The sequence below is a fragment of the Chaetura pelagica genome, unplaced genomic scaffold (genome assembly GCF_000747805.2).
Source record: "Chaetura pelagica isolate M959 unplaced genomic scaffold, ChaPel_1.0 scaffold205, whole genome shotgun sequence".
Taxonomy (NCBI): Eukaryota; Metazoa; Chordata; class Aves; order Apodiformes; family Apodidae; genus Chaetura; species Chaetura pelagica.
The window spans coordinates 1,452,581-1,464,222 of record NW_009953318.1 but is presented as its reverse complement, the minus strand read 5'-3'; the positions used below and the strand labels follow the sequence as shown (position 1 = coordinate 1,464,222).

Here is an 11,642-nt window from a genome sequence, read left to right as displayed (position 1 = left end):
CTGCTTTTGCCAAGGCATTGTGTAGTTTTGGTAGTGACATCTTGATGTGGAGCATGCATAAGAATGTCAGATTACTTCTGAGGTGCTAATATGATGGAGGAGTTGGGAATATATTGGAAAATGTTTCTGTTTAAGAGAAGCTGTAACTCTATGAGGCAATGACACTTATTTTGCAGGTTATGAGCAGTATTCGAGACTGCTTTGTTACTGGAAAGTGGGAGGATGATAAAGATGCAGCAAAGTTGTTGGAGGAAGATGGTATGTGTAAGACTTAAAATAATGAATGTATACAGGATTTTAAAGAAAAATATAACTTCGTAGTTACATGTGTACAGTGCTCTGCGTTAGTGATATACTTCCATTTTTTTTTAAACTATTACATAAAGTATTATACAGGTACTGATACAATTAAATATCACTATGAGTCTCTGTACAAACAGTAGGCAGTTTGCACATTCTGAAAATTTACTCTGAAAAATTTGGTATATATTTTAAATTAGAAAATGGAGTCCTGAGTCAATACTTGACCGTGCCAACTTTGGGTTTTGTATCCAAGTTTAGCTATTTATTCCCTATCCACAATTTGTTCTTTTATATACCCTCAGTAGAAATAATCAGAAATTCTTTTTTAATGGGACAACAAACTGGTCACTCACATTTGGTTGAAAAGTGAGATAAATCTATCATCAGAGGTTTTGGAGGTGGTATGTTTTTTTATTTTCCTGGAGTAGAAAATACCACCAGATGATTAAAATTTTCTGTCTTTGGTGCAAAATGGTTGCGGTTTGACAGGCTTCTATAAGTGTGTGATTTGAATTTATAAATTGTCTGCTATATTTAACTTTTTAATTGTATTTCTTTAAATAGTTTGATTTTTGTGCTGGTGTCTCGTGTCCTTTGACTGCTAACTAACGTGCTGTGTGGAATGATCTAAACTTAATTTACAATTTTGAAATCAAAGGTATTGAGAGGAAAAAAAGGAGTTGGCACTGGAGTTCAGCTGAGAATTTTCAAGTGAAACTACAGGGCAGAAGAGACTTATGAAACTTGATGGGAAGAAAAAATATTTGGGCTGAAACTAATTACAAAACAGTACTGAAAAGTATGCAGTACTGAAAAGACGAGAAATTGTATGAAACCATACAACAGAGTGGCTAACTGCAATGTAACAGAATGGTTAACTGTCTATCTTGGATGCTTGTTGTTGCAGAAGAACTGTATGGAGATTTTGAAGATCTTGAAACGGGTGTTGTGCACAAAGGAAAGCCAGCTGCTGAAGGAGATGAGGTCTGATGTGTTTTTTTGTTCTTTAGCAACATACATGTCTACAAGTTTCAAGTGATGATCTGTTGTTAGGCATTCTATGTAACAAATTTAGTTTTCAAGAATCAGTAGGAAAGAAACCAATGGGAGCAAGGAAGGAATGGTATATGTATTACAGACCTTAGAACCTATAAGTATCTAGGATGGCACGGTTTTAATCTCAAACAGAACTATTTAATTATGCATGAGAAATCACCCCACTTACTCAACAGTAGGTGTCAGGCTTAATCAAGAGCTGGAGGATCTGGAGGTACAAGGGAAGTATTTTAAAACAAAACGTGATCTTAAGTTTTTGTACTCTGTCGTTTCATATGATGCAGAAGATTATGGAGCTCTGTTTAAAAACAACAAATTGTGGAAACTGACAGTTTCCTAGTCACTCCTCATGCCTGCATAAAAGAGGCTGGTGGAAGCAATTTTATGCTGTGACTTGGATAACTTCCAAGAACAGAGCTGTAGTTGTCTGTGACAATATAGGTGGAAAAATAAATTTTTTTTTGGACTGGGAACTTGATGGCTTTGCATTTCATTGTAAAATTGAGGGTGATGGTGTAATTTTTGCAGTTTTGAAATAGTCTGTGAACAAACTTCTTTCTGGTCTCTAGAGAGCTGCCTTCTAGTGCAGGATTAATGCTGTCAACCATTACTTTTTTTCCTTTTTGTTATGTGTACATATTTTAGCTGTAGAATAACAGGTCAATTCTAGGGTCTGTTCCCTGACATTAAAATAAATATTAGGAACATTTTTCAGTGGAAAGGGACATGATTAGATCATGAAGTGTTTTGGCCATTGCTGAAGTGACATGTTTTTGTGTGAATAACATAGTAATTTCTGTCAAAAATGGAACTATTTTTTTTTTTAAAGTGTCTAATAATCTGCATTATGACAAAGTGTTACTTAATAATATACATTACACTGTTAATCAGAATGGTTGTTTTCAATGATCCGTTTTACATGTTTAATAACTTGATCAGTCTGGAAGTGAGGAAGGGGAAGAAGATGGAAAAATGTCCAAACCAGAACCTGAGGAGGAGGAAAAGAAAAAGGAACGCATGGACAAGAAACGGAAACTGAAAGAAATGTTTGATGCAGAGTATGATGAAGGGGATGCCACATACTTTGATGATCTTAAAGAAGAAATGCATAAGCAAGCACAGGTACAAGCTGTTAACTTAGCAATTTATCTGACTATTCATCTTAAAAAAAAAACCCACTTGAGTTTGCCCTAGTTTTTTTTCCTGGAGACGCACATGACATTCAGGAGCTACTTCAGAAATTACACAAAGAAATGTGCTTTACAATTTCTTATGGTTGAATTTTTTTTTATTCCATTAGCTGTAAAGAAATACAAGCAAACAAACCAAACAACTGAAAGCTTAACTACTTAAGTAGTTAGCCATATTTTAAATCAGAGTAAGGCAGAAGTGCCATCTAAACTTTAGCTACATGAAAGTTTTTAACAGTTACCCATTTGTCCCTTATTGGTGGAACTAGCGTGACAGGTCTCAAAAAAAACCAAAACATGAGTGAGAAGGTTCCTCTCTGGGAAGAGGGGGTGCAGGGGAAAAGGCATCCTTTTATGCGTAGGAAGGTAAAAAATTTTCTCACACTAATCTGTCTAATAATTTTTCCTGGTATTATTTTTAGTGTGGTTTTTGCAATGTTGTTATTAATTGCTAAGTAAGTCCTGCGTGACACTCTTTTCATCAAGCTGTCTAGTTATTTTAAGAAAAAATTACAGTGGCCATTGCTCTGTATGTGTTAGGAGTCTTCAGGGTAACTATCCAGAATTGGAGGTGTTGTGGTTCCATGCCTTCATTTTTAGATAGTCTTGTAAGCTTAAAAGTAGCTTCTTTCTTCGACTGACTTGGAAGAACATTCTGAATAACTTGACTGTTTTCTGACCAAACCTTACCCTAAATAGTCATTAAATTAGTAGTCATTACCTTCTTACATTGGCCTCTGTGATAGTGGTTGTATAAGCTGTACCTCAGTACCTATTAAGAGCATTTAAAGTGTAAAGACATTCCAGTAAACGAACACAAGACAATTGACAACTGTTTGACTTGAGGTCTGCTGCAGAAATACTTACCAGCTGTACTCCTACTGCAGGATGTAAGGGCAAGGATAGCAAACTGGGGGTGTGTGAAGGCTTCTTGAAAAATAACGTTGGACCACAAGATTTATTCCATATCTCAGTGCCTTGAAAAATAAAATTAATAACTGGGTTGCTTAACATGGCGTCTTATAGGTAGCTGAACATTAGGAGCTAGAGCAGGAGGGTGAGGCTTTTGTTATTCCAAGGATATCTGTTAAATATTTACACAATATCTGTTTTCATATGGTACAGAAGAGCTTTAGGAGACCCTTTTGATGATGTATAGTGTGAGGATGCACAGAAATATTTTTAAGCTGCTCAGTAGGATAAAGGCCCAGCCTTCTCATAAAGTGACATCTTAAAGATCAGGATCTTTTAAGAGGTGCTGGGGCTCGAAAATCAAAAAAATCCTTTTGACAGTTGTATCTTTAAAATCCAGTCACTATTATGAAAGGTACATAAGAAGTCACTCAGTTATTTGCTTCTCTTGGGTACTATCTTTCAAGTAGACTAACAGGCCCACTTGGGATTTCAAATTGGAAGGGATTCATGGTGGCAGAGATCTTGTTCTGAATAAAAAGTTACAAAACCTATTAGATCTTTCCTGAAAGATTTATATATATGTGTTACATGTTTTAAATAGAACTGGCACTGCGTGAACAAGTTGTTAATGCTTGAAGTCTGTAAAACACACAGTGACTTTCTCTTTGTCACGTAGCTTAATCGAGCAGAATTCGAAGATCAAGATGATGAGACCAGAGTGCAGTATGAGGGCTTCCGGCCTGGGATGTATGTTCGAATAGAGATTGAGAATGTCCCATGTGAATTTGTCCTGAATTTTGACCCTCATTATCCTATTATCCTGGGTGGTTTAGGCAACAGTGAAGGAAATGTTGGATATGTACAGGTATGTATCCAAATCTGTGAGTGCACATCATATTGTTACAGGTGTGCTTCAGAGTGACTGGAGTTATTAATTTTTTTTGTTTTTTAAAGATAAACACAGAGATCTTTTTCTTGAATAGAGGAATTGCTTTTTACACTATTAACTCTACAACAGCAGACCCTGGATTTTTACACGTTTAAGAAGTGATTGTTGTTTGAAGTTCACTTGCAAAGATGTCTCAGGACTAAGGCCTGACACTGTGATTGCTAAATTGCATAAATTGAGGTTTATGCGCTACAGACAAGTGGCTATAGAAAAGTTACTAGAACATCGATATTTTTAATATAACAGTTGCTCTTATGTATACAAACATGACTCCAGAGTGAGTTAAATACAGATTAGCTTTATCTTTCCAGTCAACCTAGTGTTAATGAGAATGTTCAAAGATATAAAGCTTAGTGAATAAAAAATTCTAGTGTAGATGAAAGCTCCTTTCAATCATTCCTGAAAATTAAGACTTGAATGTCAGAGTTAATGTTACTATCCTGTAATAGCATTGTTCATCTTTTCCTCTAATTAGCTGCGCCTGAAGAAGCACCGATGGTACAAGAAGATCCTTAAGACGCGTGATCCTTTAATCCTCTCATTAGGGTGGAGGCGATTTCAGACCATCCCCATGTTCTACATCGAGGATCACAATGGGCGCCATAGGCTTCTCAAGTACACGCCAGAGCATATGCATTGTGGAGCAACTTTTTGGGGTGAGGTGTTCTGCAGTTACTATCCTGTATCACTTAATTTTACGAAAATACTCAGGCTTTACAAGATCTGTCAGGAAATACAGCCAGTAGCTTTTGGAGTAAGAAGTCTGTAAGAAACTGTGTTCCCCATGGAATAGAAATTAACACCAAATATCATGGGAATACAGGCAGTTGCCTGTTATTTGTAAATTTATTTGAATGATTTGTGAATTATTTGCCTTTCCATCAACTTCTCAGCATTCTGCTAGGTTGTATCATATCAAAGAGGAACCGGATTTGTTGGCTTTATGCAGAGAGACACTTGCACACATTATGGGCCCAGCTCTGCAAATGCTTCTGTACATGAGTGACTTTTTGTTAACCACTACTTTTTCTTTTGTGGGGCTAGGTATGTGAGTAATGGATTGAATACTTTAAACTCTTCTTTGGTTTTATTCATTGAGAATATTTGGCACATATTTCTAAGCTTTCTGACTTGAAATAGAGGCTAATTGTTGTGTTGTAAACTCTAATACATTTTCAAATTTAATTTTTTTTGTAGGGCCCATTACTCCTCAGGGGACAGGATTTTTGGCAGTTCAGTCTGTCAGTGGAACAACGGTAGGTTTATTATCACAAAACGTTGATTACTGCTTTCCCTGGGATTTTGGATAAAATATATAGATCTGGAGAAGAAGGTTTACATATGGTGCAGTAGTAATGTTGTAGGAACTGAGAACGTAGGAGAACTCAAACATTTGGAAGGTGTGTTGTGATGAGATAGGAAACTGGATGGAGGCTTTGTTAAAAAATAATTTTCATCTGCTATATGGAAAATTGCAAATATTACTTAATTACTTGCTGTAGAAGGAGTTACACCTACTTGATTTTCAGGTACTAAGTATTCAGGTAACTTTTAAAACCTTTTACAACATGAGATACTGGTAATCATGTTAAAAATTTTTTCACTTAATGTGATTTCTCTGCATCTGGTAAGAATGTTTGTGTTCTGCATTAATTTTAATAGTGTTAAAGCAGTATTTATCAAATATCATCTTTGTTGCATAGGAATTACCCAAAGGTAGATTTATGTTTATATACAATGCATAATGAAAGGTTTTTATGTCACGGTAATGAGCACAACAGTTATTGGAGTGGTGATTATCTTCTTCCTAAAATACACCTTAAGTCCTATTGCACAGTCATCTTGTTATATGTATTAAAAGGCTATTTTCATAATGTGTCCCTAGCACAATATAGTGACTTACAGCAGGCACACAGAGCACTTCTTTGAGACTTCCTATCTGTGTAGGATTCTGTTTCATAAAGACAGTCAAGCTGATAACAAGGGCTCCTAGATTGCTTCCAAGATAATTAGAATGGCAGTTCTGAAAATCTCATTAATGAATGGTAGGAATGTTGTCAGCAGCACCTCAACTAGACTGTACAAAGTCAATGTGCATTTGTCATGCTGCTGTAGTCCTGTAAAGGTTATAAATTGTGAACTCATAAAGCAATGAAACTGTATCAGTGGAAGGATTTCTTCACTGTTTGGTACATGTACATTCAGCAGTGTCTTTCATCTCTGTATCTTTCAGCCTGATTTCCGGATTGCTGCGACAGGAGTTGTTCTTGATTTAGATAAATCCATAAATATTGTAAAGAAATTAAAGCTAACTGGTTTTCCGTTCAAAATTTTTAAGAACACTTGTTTTATTAAGGTAGGTACGTATGCTGTAAACCCACACATACTGGTGTTAGGACTACCTCTGTCTTTCCCAAAACAGAACTTCCCTGTAACTGTTGTGTAGTGTTATGGATCTCAGTAGCTGCTTTGGTTTTTTTGAAGTCTCTTCAGTGCCATCTCAAGAGGTACTGATCATCAGCCATTGGATATGAATTATTGTTAATCAGATATACGTTTTGGAACAGTCTCCTGGTCCACATTCAATGTGACTTTTTTGGTTGTGGAGGGTTGTGGGGTTTTTTTTGCTTTTTGTTTGTTTGTTTTTCCTTCCTTTGTCAAAACCTCTCATTAGCTTCCCATTAGCCTCTCATTCCTTCACATCCTCCAGAAGGAAAGCTAATGAGAATCTATCCCTGGTGTCATGCAGGCATTCACATCCTCCAGAAGGAAAGCTAATGAGAACCTATCCCTGGTGTCATGCTTGATCCCACTGAATTTCAGCTCTGGGATCAAAGATGACTTAGAGCAGTCCTTGGGACTTCACAATTACAGTTACAAAAGTGTTTGGGGGAGGAAGTGTTGCAGACATGAGTTTTCATTGACCTTGCAGTTGTCCTTAGAGGGGCTTTCAGGCTCAGGAAGAGGTTAGGTTATTCTGTATTTAGGGCAGTAAGCAACTAAGCACTGATTCCAACAGTAAAGCCCTCAGGTATTTACTAAGCATACACAGATTTTTTCTTGTCTCCCTTGTTGTTTATGAAAGCAGCACAAAGCTTGGAGACCTATATTGTATTAGAGTCTTACAGCAAGCAACTTAAGGTGGGTTACTTGCTTTTAAGGTATGTTGTGTTCCTGTTCTCTGTTTTATGCTAAGAAGCCTTACCTGTTCTGTATGTCACTCAGTAGGTTACTTTTTGTAGCTTACCTTAAAGTCACCTCAGTAGGTTTTTGGTATGATCAGCACTCTTGGTCTAAAAACATATTCTTTTTCATTTCTTTTATAAGTTAAGCATGTGGGAATTACTTATGGTTTGGTGGCCTGCAGAGGTCACAGGGAGAGACCTTGCATCTTGAATAATGGTGGGTAATTCACACTTTCAGGGAATGTTTAACTCTCAGTTGGAAGTGGCTAAATTTGAAGGTGCAGCTATTCGTACTGTCAGTGGTATCCGAGGACAGATCAAAAAGGCCCTCCGAGCTCCAGCAGGTGCTTTCAGAGCAACATTTGAAGACAAGTTGCTGATGAGTGGTAAGTTGCACTTTCCATGTAAGTTATCACACAACTTTCATCCTGCTTCACAGATTAAAAAGCTGTGTCTCAGAATCTTTGGAATCTGATAATTGAGATGTGAATTCAAAGAGCATGAAATAATCTGGTGAGATGCAGAATGAAATTTAAGAAGTAGGACATTTCATGTTGGATTTCTTTCAGTAATACTAAGAAATACAGTATGCTTATGAGAAGGTTTGTCTTGGAGAACTATTGGGTGTTTTAAAGTGTTCTGCACAGAATGGTGTGCTTTCCTTAGTTGTATAGGTGCTAGAAGGACATTTTTCTGAGGAATCCAAAGAGTGTTATTGTAACTAGTTAATTTTCCTAATCTTTTGAGGAAATTATGCAGTGAATAAGGGTCATTTGCTGAGTGTCACTGTGATTTTGAGAACACGATTTTGTGCTTATCTGGGTTTATATGACCTCTGTTTTCCTACACCTGTAGAAATGGAGTGGTGCAAAATAAAAGCAAGGTAGTTCTTTTATAAAAATAAGCTGAGGAAAAGCAAATTGTTTCTGTCAGTAACAGGACAGGTACAGAGACATTTATGTACTCTGTTGCTAGTTCTTCGTGGAGTATGAATAATGACTAGGATGGTACTCAGCAGCCAGCTGTTAGTGTACAAATCCAGGTATACAAATAGTTTAAGCAATTTGCTCCACCTACTAGCATGGGGTCTAGATAATAGTTACCTATCCTATTCAGGCTATATTTTCTTAAAGTGTGGATCTGATGAACTGTTATCAGCCAGGTAACATTTCCTTTTCTTTCAGATATCGTCTTTGTGAGGACTTGGTATCCTGTGTCTATCCCAACATTTTATAACCCTGTAACATCCTTACTGAAGCCAGCAGGTGAGAAAGATAGTTGGAGTGGAATGAAGACAACGGGCCAGCTGAGGTATGAGCGAGGCATCAAACTGAAACAAAACAAAGATTCTCTCTATAAGGTATGTTTTATATGGTTTTTTTTAAACAAACGAAAAACCAAACCCATGAGAAAAAAACAGCAGTGGTCACAGCCCAATTTGTACTCTGCCTCAGACCTGTGCAAATTGAGAACAGAGTAAATACATGTTCATACATACGCATGCATACATATTCATATTTTTATCCACCAGCACAGTCTTTCCTGGCATGAGATGCGAACAAAGCAGTGGAAATCACATTGTCATGGGACAGTGATAGACCCACATATGTAATATGCAGGAACAAACAGACTGTAATATGCAGTGGAAGCTTTCTCTAAAGGTTTACTGAAACTTCTATTGTAGTAAATGGGAGTGAACATACTATTCACAGTTTGGTGCAAAGATGCCAGAGGACATTTTATAAGTTTGGGGCTTTGTGGTTTTTTTGGGTGGTGGGGTTTTGGTTTTATTGCCTTTTTTTGTGAAATCTGAAAAATATTTTTCAGATTGCAAATCTTACTTATATTCTATATCCATTCTTTTAGCCTATTGTGAGGGAGAAAAGGCATTTCAATAAGCTCCACATTCCTAAAGCACTGCAGAAGGCACTGCCCTTTAAGAACAAGCCTAAGAATTTTGAGAAGAAAGGAAAGACTCCAAAAGACCAGTGGAGACCAGCTGTTATCAGGGAGCCTCATGAAAAGAAGGTAATTATCACTTACTCTCAAACAAGAACTCCTGAAGGGTAAAGAGGTTGCTTAGACCATTTCTAACTATTGTTTTAGGGCTTGGATCTACTGCTAGTGCTAAAAACATACATGCTGCTTGTGAAAAATTATCACCTGCAATTTAATTTGCTCCTGTTTAGTACATGATACTCACATGGACCTGTTGCTGAGTGGGTGATGTCTATTTTTAAACTAGTAGGTCATCTGAAACCTAAATATGACCTTGTCCTTGTCACAGCACTTGCAAGGTATTTCAGTTGGATGTAGCACTCTCACATTAATGCTGACTTAAATGGGCAGCTGCAGTCTTTTATTTGGCTTGTCATTCCTGTGCGTCATTAATAAAGACAAGACTTGAAGCAGATACTTTGAAAATTGAGAGTTACTGAGTGCTTGCAAAAGCAAGATGCAAACTGCAGTTTAAGTATTCTGTAGAAGCAATTGGGCATAGTCTTTTAAAAAGTATCTAACAAAATTCAAAAGCTCAAGAAAAGTAAACCTTTGATTAACTTTCTAACCAAGTAAATAATTGATCTATTCTAGAAATTGGTTAACAGATGCAGAAATAATTAGGAAGTTGCCTTGAATCTCTGATTCATTATATGGCTCTCTTGTGAGATTTCTTGTGCATCAAAACTGAACTGTTTGTATATTCATTTCTTATTTCTGTTTTAGATTTCAGCCCTACTCAGTGCTTTGAGTACAGTGAATAATTACAAGATAAGGAAAGCCAAAGTAAAACATCGGGAACAGCTTAAAGAATATCTCAAAGTTAAGCAGGCTGAGGACGAACAGAAATTCAAGAGACAAAAGGAAGCTAAGAAAAAAATCTATCGCATACTGGGACAAAGGGAGAAAAAGAGGCAAAAGTCAAGCTTGAAAGGATCTAGCAAAGGAGAAAAGAGCATGTAAAACTTGATCAGATTTCAGGCTAAATGGGGAAATGGGTAGCTGCAATTTTCTATTGAAGAAACAAAAAGACCTTGAACTAGACATGGATTCAAGAGTTGAAAAAAAAATGCAAATATGACCTTATTCAAACTCTTGAATACATTTGGCAGTGTATATAAATAAGATGTAAAAGTATGGATCATGTTTTTTCTACATTATATTCTGGAAGACTTTGTATTTCAGTGTATTTCTATCCATACTGCACATTCTATCTAGCCAATAAAATATTTTAATGTAAATTATGGAGTATTGTTTGTTTGTAAGAGTTTTGCTTTAATACTAGTGGAATTCTGTGGGAAAAAGAACTCTTCTGGGTATCTCCAAATGTGTTCCTGTGTTGGCTGTACTTTGAGCCATGGCCTGAATTTTTGCCCTTTGCAAATCTTCCATTAAGAAGATATGCCACCAAAGTAATTAATTCCTGTGCTTAGATCATCTGGTCCTGCATGAAAGCATCTCAGTTTTTTTTCCACTTCTCACTAGATATTCAAACAGATCTTCAAAATAGTGTTCCATCCAGATCTTGTTACTTGACCAGTTTTGGCACTATGACACTGTCAGTAGATCCCTCAATGACTGCAGCTTTTGGCAAGGAATATCAGACCCTTCCCAAATGTGTCTAACTACTTAGTATTTTTCTGTGAGGTAAGCACAGATGGGTAACTTGTTTCCTTTGGGAACTGCTTCCTATATCCAGCCAGGTTGGTTTGATGATGCTGTGTTAGACTTGCCTAAGATGAGTGGAGAGGAGAGGCAGATGGTTTCTGTCCTGTTAAATTAAACGACAGTTTTCTTTCTCTGCATGACAAGAGGCTTTGAATAATCATTCTGTTGGAAGAGGAGAGGAATTTGTTTTTTATACCATATATGACATCAAATAGTTACTGTGATGTATATATTTTTAATACTTTGTTCTCAAACAGGCAGTGGTGCATGTAACATCAATAATTTCTTGTTTATCATTAAGCCAAAATTCATTATTATTATTATTACACTGTAGTAACATTTGCTGTCTCAGATGGGAGATCCCATGTGAGATCAGGC

The 11,642-nt window shown here is 36.6% G+C and overlaps 1 protein-coding gene across 1 annotated transcript in view; it reads left to right on the top strand.

Moving 5' to 3' along the window:
- The window catches only part of BMS1 (BMS1 ribosome biogenesis factor), a 21,362-nt gene extending 10,522 nt beyond the window's left edge, over positions 1-10,840 (top strand). Inside the window, exons 12-22 of the mRNA XM_009998120.1 lie at positions 177-258; positions 1,211-1,287; positions 2,299-2,481; positions 4,141-4,329; positions 4,889-5,069; positions 5,611-5,669; positions 6,647-6,769; positions 7,837-7,984; positions 8,783-8,958; positions 9,465-9,626; positions 10,323-10,840. Coding sequence (XP_009996422.1) covers positions 177-258; positions 1,211-1,287; positions 2,299-2,481; positions 4,141-4,329; positions 4,889-5,069; positions 5,611-5,669; positions 6,647-6,769; positions 7,837-7,984; positions 8,783-8,958; positions 9,465-9,626; positions 10,323-10,559 — 1,617 coding nt within the window. The 3' untranslated portion in view covers positions 10,560-10,840. The remainder of the gene's footprint in view (positions 1-176; positions 259-1,210; positions 1,288-2,298; positions 2,482-4,140; positions 4,330-4,888; positions 5,070-5,610; positions 5,670-6,646; positions 6,770-7,836; positions 7,985-8,782; positions 8,959-9,464; positions 9,627-10,322) is intronic.
- The last annotated feature ends 802 nt before the right edge of the window (positions 10,841-11,642 follow it).